We start from the raw sequence: 24,264 nt of genomic DNA, 5'->3' as shown, positions 1-24,264 counted from the left end.
TGGAAACAACAGGCAACAGCAACTTTAGCTAATGAAGACATGTATACTATGTACTCATTTATGAGCAAGTAGACTTCAAATAACGTAAATCTGAATTGCTAGTTAATCCTGTACGCACGACTGCGCCTACTAAATCTCTCAAGGCGCAATCGCTCGGAGATGCTTCAAACAAAACATCCACGAATTCACCAAAGTACACGTTTTAACGTTTTTATTACTAATTCAATTCTTGTACAGTTGGATATAAATCTGGTAACTGAATCATGGATTTATCTCTTTCATTTGCTGTGGAATTCGAAAGATTTAATATGGCAAAGAGGTAGCCATAAGATTTAATCGAGCTACACTGCCCTGCTAAGCGCAAAAGCGGTATCTCAAAAAAAATCGTAAAATTGATTTTTATGCCATCGGATAGCTTTAAAAAATACGCATCTACTGGACTAAGCCATTTAGCACTATCTTGTTCAAAACGTATGAAAAAACCTTAAGAAAGATTTTTCTATCTCAGTTTTACCATATATCACTAAGGGTGTTAGAGGTATATTAATATTACGTAGGCAACCAGCCGCAAATTTAAATATCGCTAAAATTCTTAAATAAATACACAACTTTTGCTTAGCCGATAAGCGGTAAGTAGGATGAACTGTACTATGGTATGAAGGGTTGTTTGGACGTTCCAAAGCCGAAATTATAAGTGCATACTATCAATTTTTTATTTTTCATCGGGATAAAAAAAAATATCATACTATGGGTTGATAATTGTTCCTCCCAGAACAAAAACTGGACGTTTTTTTCTTTCTTAATTTATATTATAAATTCTAAGGATATCAACGCCGACAAGATTGTCATCAAATATTTTGAATCCGGCCACACCTTTATGTCAGCTGATAGTTTCCATCATAGGGTAGAGCTGTCCATAAAACGCATGAAAAACAAAATTTATGATTTCGCAGATTTTTCTCAGGCAGTTAGCACTGCAGGAAAAAATGTAAAACTTAAAGAGATGAACATGCAAGACTTTTATGACTGGGATGATTATACCACACAATATGCACTGTCTCGAATTAAACCGCGTCCATATGTCAGCGAAATGGTTGAAGTTGAAGTTAAAAGAGGCAGTTTTGATATCACCTACAAAACAGGATTCGATCAAAATGCAATTACTGCTAGCATTATAGGAAAAAAAAATTTAAAAAGTCATGTCTTGCCTCCACCAAAAAAGAAAACTGCTCCGGAAGGAATTTCAAGAAACAAAAAAGAAAATATTTTGAAATCTTTTCAAAATATAATACCACAAAATAGAATGTCCTTTTGGAGAGAACTCCCTACTTTTGACTACTAAAATTCCTTCCAAAAACCGTTTGTTTTTAAATATTTTTTTATGTAATTTCAAATTTTAATAATAAAAAAACGTTATATATATACTTTAATTGTTTTTTTTTTTTCAAATAATACATATTTTATTCGATAGAAAATACATTCCTTTTTGTATACACACATGTTTGAGAAGAGCTAACGAAAAAGCGGTATCTCAATTTTAATTCTATAGTTTACTAAGCGGTGTAACCGTATCTCATGAATAAAGTACATTATTATACATTTTTGATAATTTAATTAATGTGATAACAAATACACCCTATATAATATATAAATAATATTTAACAAATAAAAAAAACTATACATAAAGTATATATATAACTATTTTTACATAACTTCAATTATCTCAAAACTCGCTTTCTTTGAGTTACCGCTTTTGCGCTTAGTTGGGCAGTACAGTCGATTAATTTTTAGATAATAATAAATGGTTCACTTCGTTATACCATTTCTTATAAATTATCATCATCATTATAATAATATCATCTGTCTCAAAATTAGTTTAATAGTTATTGAAAGCAAAGGAATCGAAGATCCTTTCATCTATATCAATGTTATTATAACGAAAGGATATTACTTTATTTTTAGTATTTTAAGAACTACTTTGTATAGAGAAATGAAACAAACTCGTGTAGTCGTTGAATTAATGTATAACATACATCTCCTTTCATCCGATCCAGCCTTGTTCCCTTTTATCTCAGCTACAATAAACAGTACAATAACATATATTTAAATATACGCTTTCAAAGCTTGTATAGCGCATAAATATTGTATCTCTCTTGTGTGTAAATATAGGCCTTCCTTTTACAGTGTCAGTCTATGAATAAGACCTTTAGCAAAATGTATTCATTATATTCTTTATATTATCATGCTTTAGGTGATGGAGTCTTGTTATAGGAAAAGCGAGTTTAGTGCTCGGTTCTTAGTATTGTAGACATAATACTATTTTATCACTACTGGTTGAAGAGACTGGCATGATTATTTATGGATTTTTTTATCAAGCAGGACATTAAATTATAAAGGAAATTTTGATTTATTTATATAGGTAGGTACTTATATAAATATGTATAACAAACCTAAGTAAATCTGTATTGCAATTTGCATTATTACTTATTGTTATTTCCAAAAGATACAATAACAATGCAGTTCCATAAACTAACTTTGGTAAAAAATATACCTAACTACAATCGAGGGCTCTTTGTAAAAACAAATATTTCCATCTCTACAAGTAAAATTATTTTATACTAGCGGTCCGCCCCGGCTTCGCCCGTGGTACATATTTACGTTTTCTCTACATAAAAACCATCCTCGTACTTCAAGGAATATAATAAAAAAAAATTATCGAAATCGGTTCAGCCGTTCTCGAGTTATGCGCTTACCAACACATTTTGCGATTCATTTTTATATATAAGATAATGAACTGCATTCATAAGAGCGGAGCTACGGTTTAGCTAATCCCGCCTCTTGATAATTTTTTGCCCTTTTTCAGTTACTAATATTTTCTTTACTCTATGCCGCTTGACGCTTCAAATGTTTTGAGCCAAGAGAACCGTAAACACCGCAGTAATTCAGCATCAAATTGAATTTTAATTTAAAAAGTAAATAACGAGGAAGCATCAAGCAATCAATTTCGTGTGGATATAATCAGAGCGCTAATTAAACTGTGAGCACCTCAGAGACGGCTTAAATGGAAGGGAGGGGGGGGGGGCTTAATATCGAATATCGATTTTTTATTAGTTCTAGAGCAGCCTTCTTGGGAACTTTTTCCAATTTAATGCATTATGTTCTTTCTGAGAAATAGTTATTAAAAATATAATATACCTTCTTGATACAAACGCAAATAGGTATTCATTTATTCAAGTAGACTTGAAGCGCATTAGTGAAGTTCCATTGAAAATTGGTACCTATAAGATTATTGAACACAACATTGATTGTGTAAGCTAAATATTACGACGGTCATACTAAGAAGGTATATTATATGCCTATGGATATGGGTAACAATACACTCTGTTAAAGTATGACCTATTCTCAATTCTTCTCTATCTATTAAACTTTGTACTGTCACTTCAAATTGTCTCACGTCTTAAAACATGTGTATGTATGACAGAGTCAACGTCCTACGAAACCGCGAAACCCGATCGGGTCCGATCTAGCGATGCGATAGCTCGTTGCTGCTGCGGTCACGAAGCTATGCGCCAAGCTGCAGCTTGCTGCCTGGTGGTGAACCTTTGGGTATCACGTTATACGTTCACGTAGCAACCGATGCACTGCGGCTTGGGTGTAAGATACCCACACTAGTATGCTGTCGAAAGGAATATTTTGCCCTTGATGCTTCGGTCCTATTGATCCAAGCGTGACGCTGCATAGCCTTCCTCGATAAATGGACCATTTATTACAAAAACATTTTAAATTATAAACAGTAGTTAGGTAGTCCTTTTTTCAGGAATACAATATGCATATTATGTTATTCAAGTAGCGAAAAGTACCTACACGAGGGACTAGACTAAGGACACAATATTAGTTACGTAGGCAACCGTTCAGATTTACGCAAAAATAAAATGAAAGATGAAAAATGCAAATTTCTCTTCAGAAAGTGTAACAATGGTAACAATTGATCTTTTTACAGTTTTCAGTAAAGCTCCAAAGTTATAGCAAAACAAGATGAAATCATTAGTCTGTTTATTTTAAATAAAACGTGAGTATTTGTTTTGTAAAATTTATTCCAGAAACAGGCATACCGATGCGAGGTAGGTAGGCAAAAAGATTGTTGTATCACGCAGTCACGCACTCCCACTTGATCCTAAAGACTACAAGCATCCCACATTGCTAGCCAAGTACCTACCTCTCTTACCTTTTTATAAAACCAGGTCCGACCCGGTATAAAACCTAGGATAAAATATAGCCTACGTCACTCAGGAATAATGTAGTATTCTGCTGGTGACAGCAATTTTGAAATCAATCCAGCAGTTATTGAGGTTTTTGTTGAATAGAAAACTTTCCTTTCTAACATTGCAATTGGTATAGAAATAGGTAGATATAGGTGGCTAGATTTTTTTTAATTATTTAGTGGAATCATTTCGTGAATATTTTGTCTGTTTACTGTGTATTTTTTCTATATCTGGGAGGATATGCCATAGTCACCGCGCTGGGCATGCGGAGAGGCCTACGTTCAGCAGTGGACGGGAATAGGCTGATGTGATTACTGTGTATTTAGAAATGTTTAATGTTATTTAGATAGCGAAATAATATAAGTAATGGCATGGTAATGGCTTGTAAAAATTACGATTTGAATAGAGATTTACCAATGTTTTTGTAAATAATAGTACCTAACTACCTATGTATTTGTAATTTGTATAATTGCACACTACCTACGTAAAATTATGTTTAGAAGTGTGGAATGATTTTAGTCTAGGTGGGTACTAGGTTTCGGCGTTTCGCGTGGATACATCCAGTATTTTACTCGATTTAAGTTTCGTTGTCGCGATAAAAACTTATCTATCTCTATGCTTTTCTTTATCGATTCCACCGAAATAATACAACGAAAAAATAATAATGTTAGTAGGGATTAGACGGGATTAGAAGAGATTATGGAGGATCGCTGTAAAAAACGAATATTGTATCACGAACTAAATAATGATGATTAAAATATTGTAGGGTGAAGGCACGTAGAATTTTTTTTTTCATTTTTGATTCATTTTTTTATTAAAGGTATTGAAAATCATTATAGATAGGTACTTTATTTTTAATCGACGTAGGTACCCAAATGAAATTATAATTTCCTAGCGTTTTTTTTACCTAGGTAATAAATAATATGTCGATGTATTTAAATATTGTGTTGTGAGTTGTTCATTGAGTTTACTGTTGTCCATTATAACACCATAATATTATTATTTAATATTCATCATAGCCCCATAGGTGATATCATGTAATTTTATTTTAAGACTACCTGCTCGCATATCACACCTTATTCATTAATTTGTGTGTATGTGTGCGTTTTATATTACTCAGCCCACCAATTCAATTTACGTTTCAACTTTCAAGTATCGCACATCAATCATTATTTATTTAAGCGTGTACAGGAAAACTCAATCTATCCGAGCGAAGTCGGGGACCTCATCTAGTGTACAATAAAAAGCCCGCTCCCAGCGTGCGCCATTAAGGCCTGGCACCGTGGCACGCACTGCGACCCTATAAAAGGATATACTTGCCTTTATGTACCCTGCCTTAGATGCTAACGTACAGTTAAGAGGCCGGGGGTTCGATTGCTTCACAATTCCACCTTGATAAACCTATTACCTTAATACTTAATAGATTTATATGTTCACTAGCTTCCGCCCGCGACTCCGTCCGCGCGGATGTCGGTCTTCGCGTGGATGGTCTCCATTTTGATTAACTCTGACAATGACATCTTATAAATATCTATTGGACCCAAATACGGCTAGGCCTATAATAATACGCAACGTGTGTTCGCGGTTCTACAGAACAACGTCTATGGATAAAACTGAAAAATTAAGATTAATTTTTTTTCTACGTATTTTTCCAGGATAAAAAGTATCCTATTTTACGCCCAGGATAATAAGGTATAATTATACCAAGTTTCATCGAAATCAAACCGTTAGTTTTCACGTGATGTCTTCACATACAGACAGACAGACAGACAGACAGACAGACAGACAGACAGACAGACAAAAAAATTTTTAATCACATATTTGGGTTTGGTATCGATCCAGTAACACCCCCTGCTATTTATTTTTTCAATATTTTCAATGTACAGAATTGACCCTTCTACAGATTTATTATATGTATAGATTACTTTATGTATTACTAGCGACCCGCCCCGGCTTCGCACGGGTGCAATGCTGATACTAAATACACTACAGAAAAACTGTGAACGTTGTATATAAAAACATAGCGGCCCGCTCCGGCTTCGCACGGGTATAAAATATATAGCCGGGCGGCCGGCCGGTACCGCCGCAAACGGTACGTCCCGCAATTTTTAAATCTGTAATATCTTCGAAAATATTCACTTAAATCATACGGTGTAAAGGGCCATATAGATCTATATTAAATGAACAATGTATTCAAGGTATTTAATTGGTTAAGGATTAATGCTGTATTGGTTAAAATCGCTTCGAAATTTAGCTATTATTTGTCGTAAAAAGTAAAGGACAAACAAAAGTTATTGTGGGTTATCCATAAGAGATAGACATATACCATCGCGGACTTTTCTGTAGACCTTTTTAATGCGTATAATACTTAGTACATTATTTTGATAAAACTCGTAGGGTTCAGCCTGCGTTTGCAATGTAAGCGGAAAAAATGTAATTTTTTACGACATCACAATATTAGAAACCTCAAAAATAACAGTACTTCTCCACTATTTAATGGATGTTGTTATACATATAAACCTTCCTCTTGAATCACTCTATCTATTAAAAAAAAAACGCATCAAAATGCGTTGCGTAGTTTCAAAGATTTAAGCGTACAAAGGGACATAAGGACATAGGGACAGTGAAAGCGACTTTGTTTTATACTATGTAGTGATGATAGTGACGTATGAAAAATCAAGTTGGTATTTTCATACATACTTAATCTCAAAGATTTGTTTTATTTTTGATGAGTTATAGGTACCTTTCATAGTAGTAGTTCCAAGTATCAGCGTGGTAAAACGATAAAAATGAAAAATAGAATTACATTACACAATTATATACCTAATACCTATTACTTGTGTCATGACAGCTAAACGTCAAACGTGTCACATCAGACTCGCATTTATTGGTACGGGAGCTATTAACGTTTAAAAAAAAGTCATTTTAGTATAGTTGGGTTTTTGATATACTGTTTCTCTTGCTATTTCGGTTAGAGTCCGGGCTGTCTGGCTGGCGGTAGTGGTTGCGTTTATTAGTGCGCACAGGAAAATATCCGTAATTTAAAGTCATTTATTAACGCGTAATTTTTAATCTTTTGGCTTTAGATAGATCCATCAGACATAATTTTTTTATTGCAAGACGTTTTTTTCGTTGTTAAATAGGTGCCATACGCAATTTTTTATTTCAAAATAATTAAAATGTCATCGAAATAAATGAAATTACATCAACATGAGTCCGCTTAAAAGGTAAGTAATAACTTTATTACTTATATTATATTATCCTTTTTTAATACATACTTATATATTGAATAATTAGTAAACTAATATTTTTAATATATGGTTTCATATTTGTTACACTTTTGAGTATTAATATGAATTTGATGATATTTGGTTTTTATCAAGTTAACATTAACGTCCTATTTGAGGTTTGTTGGGAAAAGGAGGCACCATGGTAGATTGTTGCTAAAAAATTGTAAATAGTAAAATGAATATTATACATAGTATATCCTTCACGGGGACTCATGTTGATGGAATTTCACTTATTTCGATGACATTTTAATGATTTTGAAATAAAAAATTGCGTCTGGCACCTATTTAACAACGAAAAAAACGTCTTGCAATAAAAAAATTATGTCTGATGGATCTATCTAAAGGCAAAAGATTAAAAATTACGCGTTAATAAATGACTTTAAATTACGGATATTTTCCTGTGCAGATAAGATGCGCACTAATAAACGCAACCACTGCGACCAGCCAGACAGCTCGGACTCTAACTGAAATAGGAAGAGAAACAGTACCTATATCAAAGAACCAATTATACTAAAATTCTCTCTTGTCAACGTTGGTAGCTCCTATACGATATCTGTGCCGGGTTTAGAGAGTAAACACGTTTTGTTATTTAATTAATTTATGTCTCGTTTTATTCTTTTGTCAAGTTATAGCACAAATTTTAATAGGTACCTAGTAAAGAGTATTAATAAAACGCTGATACAGCGAATGACTAAATCGTATGAGGCGGTAGCGATGTAGTTAGGGAGGTATATTACCTATGTTAAACCATAACAAAGTTGTTTACAATGTGGCGACTGGCGACTTGGCGAGAGTACGGAGAATAGGTGACGCTTGACTTTTACATTAGCTAGCCCACCGCTTTAAATAAGGTTTAAACTTTAAAAGATTTACTTATGTAAATGAGACATTGTAAAATAGTTTTGTTTTCTACGTTCACCTTTACACCTCCGGCAATTAGCAAGTATAATACCGCTCCCATTGCTATGTGCATAATGCGGCCCGCACCTACGGCCCCTGCATACGGCACAATGTTGTGACGCTGTAAACCACGCATTGTAATTGTTTACTGTACTATGCTTTACAGTACATTCTACAAGAGACCGTTGTTAGGAAAATGTGTCGCTTCATTCGATAGCGCTCCTTACAGGCGGCCGAGCGCGGGGCGCGTCAATGAGACATTTCGTTTCTTTGTTTCGTTGATACGCGGCGCTACTACGCGCGATCAGCTGTTCGGCATTCGCACGCAGCGGAGTGCGCAGCCGCGCTCGCGCCCGCCTCCGGCCTCGCCGCCGCCATCTTATCGAGCGGCGCGGGCCGCAGCGCGCACACTCCGCCGGGTCCCGGCCGCCGGAGTCCCGACGCGACACTCTCCTGCTGGGCCGCGCCGCGCCGACCGAGCCGCGCGACCGAACCACGGCGAGGGGAGAGGGGACTCCGCGCAGGCGCGCCGCCCGCGCTCTCAGTCTAGCGCTCGCCGCCGACTAGCGCGCACGTCCGCGCGCTCTATCTCGCAAAATCAGCTGATCGGCGCGCGCCCCGCGGCGCACATGCCGTGAGGCCGCGCCCGCCACGATGACGGGCTACGCCCGCGGCGAGGCCGATTTCGCCGCAGACCGCTTCAGGCGGGACGCCCGGCCCGCCTCGCTAGCTCCAAAGGATTACTCGGTGCCTTTACACGTAGACTGCAGTATCGAATACGAGCTTCCCGACTGTGCCAAGCCGCCGCAGGGCGTCAAGATCGAGCCGCTGCTCATGATCCACCCGTCGCACTTCCGGAGGCTCGAGAGCCTGCGGCGGGTGCCGTTCGTCAACAACCTGCCGCGCACGGACGGTGCGACGGCCGGTGCGGTGGCGGCGCCGGGGCCCGACGCGCGGCGCGGGCGCACGGCCCGGCGCTGCTGCCGAGCGGCGCCCGCCCCGCCAGTGCCAGCGCCGCAGCCCGCTCAGGCCCAGCGCGCGCGGCTGCCAGAGGACGCCCGCCGCTACCGCTTCGAGTACGCGCCTGAGGGCAGCGGCAAGCTGGTGGCGCGCGGCCGCCTCAAGCCGCACCCGTACCTGCCGCCCGAGGCTCTGGACTGTGATATCCGCGCGCTACCGCCGGCCGCGCCCTACGAGCGCTTCGACAAGCGCGCCTTGCAGCAGCTGCCCATCTACATGTAGCCGCCCGGCCGGGGCCGCTCTCTGTGATGTTTCCTGTAATTAGTTAGTGATAAGTGAACGAACCCGATACCAAATAGAACTTGTGCGTTGATATTGTTTGAACGTTGACTGTGTTGTGGACCTGTGACGCGTACGGCCCCGCGGGGCCCCAACTGAACGTATTTATTGCAGTATCCGATGCTTCATGATAACTTATTGTACCGTCGCTGATTCGTTGCGTATTTCTGTATAAGATATCATATCGATAAATATATGTTCAAAAATTGTATTATAATAAATATGTACCTATAGAGTAAAAAAATGAAAGTGAGAAAAAATATTACGAATAAATCTAGAAATAGTTATGTTTTCGAATAGGTGATGATATAGGACAGTCCCGAGTGGTAAACTAGAATCGTACTCTACTCTCATTTTGTAAGCAGTTATGTTTGTTAAAATTATATATAAAGAGTCCTCTGATGAATAGTCTGATTAACAAATATTCGGCATGTAAAAGTCTTTATAATGCGCTTACTTAGCATATCATAGTATTATATTGTGTCATAGTCCAATGCCAAAAATATAACTATCTTTTTACAAAAATCCCTAAAGCATCGTTTTATTTCCTGTGAAGTGCCCAGTGTTCCCAAGTGTCCCTCGCTGGATTGTGTCGGATTCCAACTGGATTGTGGATTGCATTCGAACATGCAGTAAGTATGGCTAATATTTTCAAAATGGCTCTTTTATAACACCACGGTTATTTAAGATATCCTTTTGGAACGCTTTGACCTATAAAATTTGTTCTTTCGACTGATAACCATCTTGGCAAGGCAAATATTACCATAAACGATTGAGTCTCTCAAATAAAGATCTCTCAAATGAGTGATAGTTATGAATGAATTTGTAAGACGATGATAAAGTAAACACAGGCGATTAAAAAGATGATGTAACTGCTAAAGCTAAACATCACAATTCCAAAATTTTAAAGTGTCATCTCGACCTAAAGGAATTTACTAATTATCTAAATGTTTTAAATGAAACAGTCGCATTCGACTAACTATGAGATCACAAATGTGAAACGGTGTGATAAATATTGATAACAGTAAAATGTTCTTGGAAATTTAATGTATTTTTCATAAATAAACTTGAAAAATGTTCTTGCAATGAAAGTAATATCCTCCTAGTGACAAGAAATAAGAAGTTACTAGGAGCACATAGCTGGCTGTTAAAAATAGTGTGATATTGCTAAATTTAAACATGGAAACTGTAAATAACAGTGAGTCGCAGAGTAAACATCAATGTGACTTCCTCTGATTCATTTCTCATTATGTTATGGGTTAATTGTAGTAGAGTTTAAATAATGCAATGTCACTAATATGCAATTACTCAATGTAAAAATTAAAAGATACGAAATATAGAAAAATGAGGCAAACGCATATTTCATTACGTAGATCTTAGACAACATATTCATTACAAGGCCTATAGAATTTACAATTTTGAATAGCAACTGTTTATTAATATAATATAACAATAGAAAAATAATTGAAGTTTTGCGCTTCATGAGGGGATTATAAATTTGAACAGTCGATCCGACGGAGCAAGTAGTGTCTATTGTTTGCGTCTGAAAAACATTTGCCGAACAAAAGACTAACGATTCATTCATTTCATTTTCTATATGAAAGCCTCTTACACACAATGAGTCATGAATTATCAACAATGAGTTCGGGAATGAGAATGTATACCGGATCGGCTTTCAAGGAAATGAGCTTCACGGTATAACAAAACCTAGAGGATTCGTGTGTGCGGCCTTTACACGGGCGTAGGCAATTAGGCGAGGCTAATTAAGACGCCAGAGCGGGCTTCAGTCGAAGTGTTTTGTGAGAAACGTGATCTCGAAGAGAACGGCAAAACGACCATTAGAGCATCACGCACGCTCCGAGAGCTCCATTATCCGACGGCGACGGTGAATTAGCATCCACGTAATAAACACGAAATAAACATCGAGACTAATGGATGATTGTCGGCAACCGGAGCCCCGACCCGTCGGCTTTACTGCTGTATTCTTTCAGGCTTTATGTCTCATCGCAACTCGCAGAGAAAGAAAATTATACCCCGCGAGGGGCCGAATTATAGCTGTATTTATTTATTTTATCCTCTCGGCTATCGTAAAAAATTTATCGCCGCTTTTTATGGTCCCGATATTGCGTTTACCCAGATTCATACGATGCGGTCATCTCGCGTGAAATCCGCTTATTTTGTCTTTTTCCCCGAACCGAACGATAAAATTGTCGTTTCCAATTCTTATTTCCATATCGTGTTTTCTTTTACAAAATATAATGCTAATTAAACCTTGTCACGCCACTCATGAACGAGCCATTAAAAGGAAATGTTCCAATAAGGCACGATTTGAACGGAATTCTCGGAACTCGATTCATTATAATGCTATTAAAACATTTCGCTCATTTGCTTCTATAACGTGACAAAGTCAAAATCTCAATTGTTGGGAAAACGCATTTGAAAGTTTAAAATTCCTGTAACTTTTTAATTATTATGCTTAGACTATGCAGCTCAATACAACATATTAAAACGTTCTCGTTTTTTTGAATCAAATTGTATTCAGAACAATAAGTCGGTTATTAAATTTATTATGATTATTTATTTCAGAAAGGGCCCTTCTTGTTGCGTTTTTCTTGTAAAAAGTGTGCAGTATTGCGTTACAAACAGATATGTATCATTTTTCTTGAAAAAAAAATTGAATAAAAATCTAAAACTTTACAAGTTATGTCGTATTGTTACGTTTTATTGATAATCAGTAATCTAAATGTATTGGAAATTTTAATTAAAACGTGTTACTGTAGTAGAAATCTTTTTATTTTTGTACTTTGTTTTACAAAATGAAAGCGAAATTATTGTGTAACTTTCTCTGAAATACAAGTAATATACACATTTAAAAAAAATATACAATTATAACCAGACATTAATATTTTTTGTTTTACTTTTACTCACAAACGTTGGCAATTATAATATTACGACCCGCCCCGAATTCGCACGGGTGCAATCCTGATACCATCGATTTTCTGAAGAATTTTTCATGTGTTAAATACTTAGTAGGTAAATTATTTTGATAAATCTCGTAGGGTTCAGAATACGTTTGCAATGCAGGCGGAAAATAATGTAATTATTTACAACATCACATTAGAAACGTCAAAAATAACAGTTCATTCACCTATTTATGGATGCTATTATACAATATACATATAAACCTTCCTCTTGAATCACTTTATCTGTTAACAAAAACTGCATCAAAATTGCAAAACGCATTCGGCCGGGGAAAACGACTTTGTTTTATATTTTGCTTATCTCAGTAATATTAGAAAACTAATCTTTATTGCGGGTCCCGGTCATACATAAATCAAATAAACATATTAGCAAAACAAATCACAGGTTCTTGTCTCGAGATAGCTTCTTGATCTCTCCTAAATTCCAGTAATCTTTCAGTATTTCACGGTGTTCTTCTTCGGAAAAAAAATTGACACTTGAAAATGCAGGTTTCCTTGCAGGATTCTCTTTTAGTTGACGGGGCGGCACAGTTTTTTTTTGTGATGCTTTCGATTCGTAGGACTGTCTTGCATTTTTTAAATGATTTGTAATTTTTTTTTTTTCATATTTCTTTATTCAGTGGTATTTTTTACTCGTTTATGCTATAAAATAAATTGATTGTTTAATTCATTTGTATTTCGAGAATCGGTATGATCTTTTCGTTTTTCTAACTTAAGTGAATGTAAAATAAAATAATGAATATTTTCTCGTACAAGATTTACAAGCTTCCTAGACCGTGATTCCATCTGAAAAATAAATTAAGTAATCAGACAACATTTTTATCATTTATAATGCAACATTGTAGCGTATTCGTTGTAAAAATGTATTATTTTTTATCAAGAATGTGTTAACTTGAGATAACCAACATAAATACCAAACATTTTGTACTTTTATTATCAACTGTAACGGAACATCTTAAATTAACCAACAAAAAACATTGTTTATTTCAGCAACAACGGGACAATCCTATGTAAACCGTAGCATGCGAATACTATTTTTACTACAATAATGACCCACATACAAATGTCCCGTTATAGCTGCAAATATAAATCAGTAAAAAAACAAAAAGCTGTACTTACCTTTCAGCAAAACCGTGATACAATAAGCTGTTACGTTTTTACCGCAATCGGGCAGCAGTTTCCTTCTCAAGGGAGCAGCGACAACTGACTTAAACCGTTCTTGCATTAAATTCAAGAGCAAAAAGAGATTTCGCTAAACCGATAGTCGCCGACCTTTTCCCTCATAACTCGGTCATTTTTGGAGCTAGAAATATCGCGTTTTAGCAGCAGGTAGAGCGCGATGCGACGGATTCTACTGTATCATTATTCCATAACGATACATATGCTCGTTAACACGTTCTTGTCGCAAATGAGCGATTTAATGACCGCATTGGTTTAGTTATTGCAACTGTTCTGGTGATAAACTTCTGAAGTATAGTAATTTTATTTATCTAAGCAGTAATGCCGGGCCGAACGCAGCGTATTAATGATAATTACGGGTATTATGAAGTATAAACAGTCTCGAGATAGGCAAGAGGCAGTTAGCATGAATGATAGTCGCGAAAACATAATAGCCACCCGTCACGGTCTGATAATGTCGCCTCATCAAAGCAACAGTTCTGTAATTACATACTTCCTCGGAACGCGTATACAGTTAAACATGGCCGATACCGAAATACGATTATTTATCGTCGCTATCTCGTAAAACGAATACCCAATTTATGTACGCTCGACTCGGCCTGTCATAAAACATAATATTATCGACATCGCCCCCTCCCTAGGCGATCACGAAACTAAGCATCGGCCATTTTAAGTGCCGAACTTGACAGGCGGGCGTCCCGGAGCCTGCCGTCCTTGTCTAGCCAGCGGGCGCGTGCAGGAGCGAGCGGGACGCGACCAGGGAGCGGTATCTTTCATGTTCCATCCGAGGAGCGTTCTGCTTGATTTCAGGTACCTTGTAAATAAATACGTTGAAATAACCGGGCGTAGCGTGCACGTACCCAGCGTGAATTGCCGGAATCTCTTCTCTTATCTGAAACGCATGAACGGCCTCACTGATGCTTTAAACAGCGGGTTGTCGGAGAATAAATTACTCTCGAGCATGTGGTTTATTATTTAGATTACGAGTCGGCGTCTCGGTTTAAATCTTGATGGCTGGAACGCATATTTTAGACATCGAATCGTTTACTTCACGAATTCGAGTCATGATTGCGTCGTCGTGTTTTAGATTATCGTCGAGGGAAGGTTGCGACAAAAAGCGAGACGGTTTCAGCCGTCCTCGATCACGACCGTTCGGAACGCTGATGTGTAGAAAGTAAATTATTTACCGTGATTTGAATTAGCGGTTGGTCACGTACATTAAAGGCGATAGAAAAAAATCTTAATGGGAAATAAAATCGTATGAAGTCTCGTCGCCGTATAGCTAGAGAGCTAGCGCAAAGCTACCTGTATGTATTTGACCAGACCTAGATTTTTGTGTGTTGATTCCCCTATACCTACTATACATGAGATGAGGAGTCACTAAGCCCAGAGTGGTGGACGAGCCGCGCGCTTAGGTAAGACAGGTGGAAATTTTTGGCGAACTTTGAAACCATTTGACCACGTCTGCCATTTTGATATTTGAAAATAGATTATTATTACTATCGGAAAATAACAATGGCAGACCATTATCACGCGGATAACATTCTGGCAGACACTTATGAAAGTGCTGAAAAAAATACAATTTTGAAAGTATTTGACCAGATCTGCCATTCATATATTTTATTTATTAGGGTCTTAAAAACTTATTTTCGAAACGGCAGACATTTTCATTGCGTACAGACTTCAGCAGACAACAAAACTTTACAGACTTCAGCAGTCAACAAGACTTAGCTTCTACATGGTCAGATGTATATATGTATTACGTTCCCTGACCTTACATCAATGATTTACTTTATTAATGTTTTTATGGTCATTTACATTTAATTTTGAAAACTATGGAATAAAATTTATAAATTTGATGATACAAAACTAAATACATTTGTAAAGAATCTCAAATATAAAGTTGTGTTGCAAATAACAAATCATCATTTAAATATTTAGTTTATTTCTTTATTTAAGAAACAATTAACAATTACAAAACAACATAAAAAAAACACGCATGCATTTATTGAAATGTTCATTCATCATCACTATCGTATGGCGTTGTGTGACTCGTCTTCATAATCCATTGATTCTGTAAAAGTAAAACGTAAATTATATAATAAAAGAAATGAGTAAAGTCAAAAATAATTATTAAAGAGTTAATCATTATTAACTTACCTAGTAAGGCACTGCCTTTGATGTCGCACGATGCCGCGGCCGCCGCGCCGCCAGTGTAGGTACTTCTGCTGCTACATGAAAATATGCTAGGGTTGCAACAAATGGGAAATAAAACAATTGTGATTATTACTATTATGATGTAATCATTTATTCATATGTACATTCAAAACAATTGCGATTATTAAATCTGATGTAATTATTTTTTCATAAATATATATAATTATTATTAATTACATAATATATTGCACTGTGAAATATTTACGTATCACTTTATTTTTGATGTTCTTAATTGTCTTTTATAAAATTTAAGTGACGCATTCGCATTGGGATCAACAATCCGATAAGAAAAGAATGGAGACAACATATACATAGCTTTGATTTCAATTCTACAGATACAAAATATACAATCTATCTAAAATGATACAACGGATGTTTCCTGCGTTTCTCGTCAAAATACCGAAACAACGTAATTATTGTATCTACTATACAATAATTACAAATAATTTGGGCGTGAAAGTAAAAAAACAAATGAAAAGTGTTTTCCATATGACTATTTATTAAATTTACGCGATTAAGAATAATTTCAACGATACAATTTAGTAACCGATAATTCAGATTAAAGAAAATACCTGCCTGATCATTTTATCAAACTCTTAAAGAATTATGGTTATTTCGCATCACTCGGTTTATTAGTTTGGTAATAATTATTAAAGGTAGTTACAACCCTAGCCATTGAGTCGAACGGTAGGCAACACAATATCGACTTTGTGCGGGTACATATGGTACATTTCTTCTTGCTGTGAAGCGTAATTATTATTATTAAGATTTTTTAGGCTATTTATAGCGTAGTAATTTTCACTTTTGCATGGAAGTGATGTATCTGCTAGTATCTAATCTGTACTGAAAACATCTGGCAATAACCGTTAGAGTGGGAACCGAAAAGAGCCCTCTCAGGTATAAAACCTAGACTATTTGAATGCTAGTAACTATATAAAATAAAAATACTAGGCTAGAGTGAGAATAATATTGATATATATGGAAAAAAATAGCTACAGAGATAGTACTGTATGCATAGATCTGACCATGTAGTAGCTAGTTTTTGTTGTCTGCTGAAGTCTGTACGCAATGAAAATGTCTGCCGTTTCGAAAATAAGTTTTTAAGACCCTAATAAATAAAATATATGAATGGCAGATCTGGTCAAATACTTTCAAAATTGTATTTTTTTCAGCACTTTCATAAGTGTCTGCCAGAATGTTATCCGCGTGATAATGGTCTGCCATTGTTATTTTCCGATAGTAATAATAATCTATTTTCAAATATCAAAATGGCAGACGTGGTCAAATGGTTTCAAAGTTCGCCAAAAATTTCCACCTGTCTTACCTAAGCGCGCGGCTCGTCCACCACTCTGGGCTTAGTGACTCCTCATCTCATGTATAGTAGGTATAGGGGAATCAACACACAAAAATCTAGGTCTGGTCAAATACATACAGGTAGCTTTGCGCTAGCTCTCTAGCTAGTAGCAAAGTAGGTTCGTCTGGCAGTGGGCGAAATGAAAGCGCGGTTTGGCAGCGACCTCGAGCGATCAGCTGATTGGCGGCGCGGGTGTGTGCGTGAGGGGGGCGCGCCGCGTGACGACAGCGCACCCACACAGGCGCGCCAGCTGATACCGCGCTGATTGTAGCGACGGCACGACGCACACCGCTGCATGCACTCAGCTGTCTATTGTTTTAGAGTTCTCGTTTCGAACGGATGTACTTGAAATTTAGTATGGCGTGTGAATATATATCAGTACTAATGCGACGTTTTGCGTGACTGTACATTTATGATGGTAATAACGATAAAAAGTAGCGAGTGCACATTAATAACCCACGCTCATAGTTACTTGCGGATGTAACAACTGTCTCACGATTATAAAATATGCCATTACACAGAACAAATCAATTGAAATTCAAGAATGATTAATTCCCATGAAGTGTTGAACATTGAAGTTTATACCTTTAGCTTTGTAGCTATATGAGTATTGAGTTGGCAACGCTAATTATAACGTTCCTTGTTTACTGACCGTACCTATGAGTAAGCTCGGAGCGATGAATGTTGCATCCACCACAACGTATCCGTCAATATTTAGTATTTACACACGTCGGCGGTCGGACGCTGCATACCTTTTATATCAAAATTAAATTTATTCCATGCACTGAACTATAAGCAACTGGCTAGCGCTCATCTATCACTGTCAAATCTGTCATCCGAGCTAACACGTGCTTTATATCGTACAGTCAACAAAAAAGGTAATTTATTACGCTAAGTATATGAAATTATTCATTATGATTTGCAACACACTTTTAATGGCAAGATTATAATATGGTATACTTAGCTTGAAAAATGCAATTACATATAGTTACCGTTTAAATGTACCTACTTACGTATGATTTCATGTAGGTATGTATGTATAAGTACTATACCGATAAATTTAAGTTTTTAATTTTTAATATTTTATAATTAGTAAATATGTACGTAGTACGTACTTACTTTGAACATACATAACATCTTATAATTTTATCTTTATCATTATGAATAAATAGAAATACCTGTAATTAACCAAAAACGTATAAAAATAAATTATTGTCACTCGATTTTTCACAACTACTGCTATTCGATTTTTCATCTAAATATTGGTGCAATTCGATATCAATGTTTGTGATACAGCCATTCGTTTATAAAGCTGGAGGAAAGGAGTTTCAAAACACAACGTGACGCGTGACGCGCAACGCGGCTGGCTTCGAGATTCTTTCAGCCATTTCACAGTGCGCTGGTGTGGAATATTTGAAACCTAGCTTACTAAAAACCATTCCAATGATTCATCACAATTCTTTAGGTACCCAACACAATAGAAATTGATTGACTTTTACAACAAAGGCCTTGATATGATGCCTTTTCAAATTCGTAATATGAAATGAAAAATATCAATTAGAGTTTATATTGAAATTTTATACAGCTATGAATGTGTGCAATACTTGTAATACACAAAACATTTACGCCCACACAACACGAAAAAAATTACAAACGTCTAAAAATGAATTTGAGATGGAGTAAAGAATGGCCGGCTTAGTTATAAATAAGTGTGTCAAACATTGTCAGACTGAAACTCATTATCTCAAAGTTAATTTTACAAGCGCTTGTGATCGTCAAATTCCTCAACGAAGTCGTGTGAAACTTCCCAACGCTATTAAAAACGTTATTGTGGTCACAGAATATTATAATATACATTACAGATAAGAGTAAAACGATTAAACAAACCCATACAATGAGAAAATTGAAATAATTTCTCTTGAACAAATGAAAAATAATAACTCCGAGTGTGTGATTAAATAGCAGCTTCTTGGATCTAAAAGTATTAAAAAAGAGGTTTCCTAATTATAACGGAATTTTACTAAATCTTTGATATAATAATTGACAACATAAAATTCTGTTCAATAGGAGATTATGGATAATAACCATAAGTTATTTCTTGCAAAAGTCAATCCTGATTTAAAATTAAAATACCAAGTAGAGTGAGTCTTTTAAAAAAATAAAATGGGTATTATGGATATTGGATATACTGTATATAAATTTAATCCAGTTAATGCATTTATGAGCATTGAAGATATTAAGAAATGTCTGGACAAGGAATTAATCGATTTTATTAATCTGTTATCTGAGAATGAGTCTTAACTGATTAGTATAAAAAAATTACTATAGTATCAGGAGAGTTCCTATAACCTTCAGGCGGATCATTCTTTTCAATTATTTTGGAGCTTAACATTGATCTTTTTAAGATACAAAATAATACTACTTTCACTACTTACACTTTGTAAATGTAGTATTATTATAATATAATGTACTTACAGCCTGAAAGCTTACATTGAAATGTCTGTTAATTACGACCACAAAAAGTATTGCTCATAGGTACTTTATATTCTAGTGTTCTATTGATTCGTGTTGAAAAACACACAAGGCTTTTGTACGCAGATCTTTCTTTTACCAAGTGCTTTCTAATGTTCAGTTATTCATCGTTTTTGGTCCTGTTGTTCTGGTGATAAGACAAAAGCTTTATCTGTATAATCTTTATAAACTTTCACATTTGGCAAACAAAGGAATGTAACAAAAACTCAGAAGTAATCATATTTGCTCCCTTTTTAGATTCATTACAGCTCTTATCGACATTATATTGTTCAAGAGTAATTGCTTCAACGATAGTCATAAAAGAATCCATGACTCAACTCAATTACAATTCTTCCAACGAGCGGGCACTAGATTTCAAGCGATCCTGATAAAATTACATTCCTACACACTGAACTAGCTTTTTGCTCGCGACTTCGCTTGCGTGCACTGTAGTCTGTAGCGTTTGGTTATCATAATATATAAACGATAGCATTTGGTTATCACTTATCGAAAGTCCTTACTTTACTGTAACATCCAAATTTTGTTTTTACAAAATTCTGCATTTTCTGCTACGACGTTTATTCTAAAATGAATCAAAAGTGTCAGTTTATTATAATTTATTGGTGCGTTCGTCAACTCAGTTTTATTATGGTTTTATTACTATTTTATTGTCAATCAATTTTAAACAAATAAATATCCGTTTTCATTATTGAGTGGAAGTTTTTGTTTCTTCATCTATGTGGATAATAATTTAACAACCTTAGTGATAAATAATAGTAATAATATAAACTGTATATAACAAGATAAACATTTAAATATCTCATGCTTATATAGATTATAAGTCAGTAACCTTCTTATTGAATGACAATCTTTGACGAATATGGAGTATAATGAGCCCAATTTGATAAGTGACGTTTGCCACGGGCCTGATACGGCCTGACACACTTTCGGCGGACATGTTACACCAAATTCGTTTGGACCTATTTATGGCTAATCCTAAATGGACCTACAAGGATCACTTTATTGTTATATTATACTTGGAAAAATATATTTAAGGAGTAGGTATTATAAGATGGTCGCGGAAGAATTCTAACAAATACCCGCGGCCCCATCATTAAAGCGGCTCGACGGAACACAGTGGGGTTTTAGTCGGTAAGAATCCGACATAACCCACGGCTCCTTCCCCGGGGGCCGTGGGTATCTTTGGAAGATTTCCCCACTATAAAAAAAGGTATTATAAGATTTTAGATATAGAATAAAATGAGTAGGATTTGATTTAAAAAAGTTTTGAATTAGCATTGATATTCATGTTTTTTATAGATTTAACGGAAAATGATAATGAACCTAGTCCATATTACCGAAACATAGAATGTAAGTCGTTGATTTATGTACATGTATCAAATTCATTAAATCCTAGACTGCCTAATTAAGTAGCTTATATATAAGTGCCTATTATCAAGCTCTGATTATAATTTATTAGATACATAACATTAGGAAGGATTTGTGTATATGCTTATTATTACGTATACCTACTTAATTGAAATATTTGATCGAAAATTTAAAACCTGAATAATCCACGCTTTTAATGAAGGCTTTGAAATTATTACCAGTAAAAGAACTAATAATTATTTATCCATGTAACGCTAATCAACAAGCTCTTTTAAGTTCAAGCGCAGCTTCGTAGAACTGAAAATACCGATAAATAAGTGAGGTATTAAATAATAAATATACCTTTGGCTTTGCGTGGCCTTTGCGTTATTCTCGGAATTAGATAAGTATGACCATAGGTATGCTTATCATTAAATCTCGTATCACGATACTGGATAGAGAGATGTGAGCCCATATATTGGAACGTGTTCACGGCGTTTCCAGCGGTATTTATAATTTACATCCGTTTGTATAATTTAACGATAACCCTATATGGCTACGGGCGCAGGGCTGCGATGTGTTCTACTTTTATTTATATTTTAAAGTGCACGATAAAACGACTTTTCGTTTTGCTATTATAAAAAGTTACATATACCTACAGAGATTTTCTCGTCTAGTTTAAGATAAGAATAGAACTAGTGGTTTAGTTTACACAATAAGTTATGCTATTATAGAAAATCTATAAGAAATATAAGATCGAGTAACTTGAACAGTAACTGAATATTTTAATCTAAGATTCTCATCAATATCTCCAAAATATTTAAAACCACAAAAATACTAAAAACTGCGTTGTATCAACCCTACCGCGTCCATAAGACGCAGCTCGCGTCAGTTAATATGTAATTATTATCGACTTGTCTGATGCACGTATTGCATAGATAGCCCACTCGTCTAATTGAAAGATGCTTACATCAAACGAGCTTTAACTTCATGATTATGACTTATTATGTATGGAAGAAGTTTGAACCAAGTTTACGAATTACCCACACCAGTTATCATAACTAAAAAGGATTCTAAAATTTTAACATATATATATATATATATATATATATATATATATATATATATATATATATATATATATATATATATATATATATATATATATATATATATATACACTTTTCGTAATACTTACAAGGTTAAGGTTATTAGCTTTAAGCTCTTGACAGAAACGACCCGGATATAAAAAGAAATCGATTTTTGTGTGTCATATTTTATCTGTGGAATTTAGATAACAGTTTCGGTAGCCCTTGCTTATTAAAATCCTTATTAATAATTTAATAGCAATTATGGACACAATTTTTATGTACTACTATTATTATTTTAGAAAATCATTAGATATTATGTTAATAAATATCTTATTAAAATAAAAACAAAATTTGAACCTTGCGTGCTGTTACAGAGACGGCCGCGGCGTCACTAGTGACGAAATATGTGTATAAAAAATAAGCCCATCAAGGTCTAGATGCTAAATTGCTAAGTCTTTAAGTAAGGTTAGTATTATATAGCTGTAGAGTGTAGGTAAGTGCTAATTATATAAATAAATCAAACAATCTACCGACGTTGAAGATATGCTATGCAATGAGAACCTTCCGACACCGGTAAAAATAACTTTCCGACTTCTGCAAAAATAAACTACATTCCATAAATATATATTATGCCTACTTAAAATTATAAATAACGTTATTATTTGATATTAAATATGGAATAATAATAAAAATATTAGAGTAATTGAGTAAGAACTAAGAACTAATTAATAATAATTAATAATTATTATGAAACTCCAATGTTCACTTATTTATAGCTTATACCGAAACACGTCGTCTTTTAAATCTGCAATAAATATTCAAATTGTTTTTTTAATCAATGCGAAATACTAATTACTTTTAACAAAATTGACACGTTTATATGCACGAGTAATTACATAACTTGAAGATACTGGGGTTTACGTAATCAACTAAATTAATACCTGAAAAATATTAATTAAATAGGTAGTTATCACAATAATTTTCTATAGGTGTTATAAAGAAAATTCGTACATTTAACAAATAAGGTTACGACCCACGGGCCACGCTCGTTGTTTCAAAAACAATGGAATATCAAACCAGTGTTCTGTGTTGGCTAACAAAAACGATTGAATCCGTGCTAATGGATAATTACATTTCATTGTTATCGAAACAGATTGACAGCCATTCATTTGAGAACCGACTCACTATTATTACATCCAATTTGTAGCTTATTATATGTAAGTTAATTATAAAGAATCGACTAGATGTGAGACTGAGAGGCTTTTTGTTAAGTGAAGGCGCTATTAGATGATGGTTAAGATTTCATTTCTCGTTAATGCATCGGTGTATGAGATAACTGCGTTAAACGTCTGTGATTCCCAGACTGTGGAAACTACACGTTTGATGAATTATTCTTTGCTATCGGATTTACGCCCTTTGGCCTACGACTTTGGCCCACCAATCAGGCTCACTAACCAGAGCGCGAATCGGGTTATCGAAATAAAATTTTCCTATTGGGTTACCCAATAAACTATAATGATAAACGCATATGCCACGCCATATTTACATTTTTAACGATTATATTATTTGAAAATACCTTGTCCTAGTATTTGGGATAACGGTTTACAAAAACATGTTATTGAAATTCAATCAATTTGATTCTAATTAAATATTATTAAGAAAATCAATTAGCGATTATCAGCATTTTTGTAATGTTAAGTCGTCATTAATTATGTAAAACGGAGATAATGAAACCACTTCTTATTAGTATTGCATAGTTTTATAGAAATACTAGAAAATTAATTGTGAGCAGAAACAAAAAATTCGAATACA

The 24,264-nt window shown here is 35.2% G+C and overlaps 1 protein-coding gene across 1 annotated transcript; it reads left to right on the top strand.

Annotated features, from left to right (window-relative positions):
• The first annotated feature begins 8,840 nt into the window (after positions 1-8,840).
• On the top strand, positions 8,841-10,307 carry LOC149900403 (uncharacterized). The gene has a single exon (XM_090112344.1). The coding sequence runs from the start codon at positions 9,107-9,109 to the stop codon at positions 9,692-9,694; it is 588 nt and encodes a 195-aa protein (XP_089968470.1). The 5' UTR covers positions 8,841-9,106; the 3' UTR covers positions 9,695-10,307.
• Positions 10,308-24,264: the final 13,957 nt, after the last annotated feature.

This window comes from Colias eurytheme, chromosome 18 (assembly GCF_061535395.1).
Source record: "Colias eurytheme isolate Ceu_HAF_F1 chromosome 18, ilColEury1 Martin Lab GWU primary, whole genome shotgun sequence".
NCBI classification, from domain to species: Eukaryota; Metazoa; Arthropoda; class Insecta; order Lepidoptera; family Pieridae; genus Colias; species Colias eurytheme.
The sequence above is the reverse complement of the archived record's forward strand: the minus strand, read 5'-3'. Positions and strand labels throughout refer to the sequence as shown.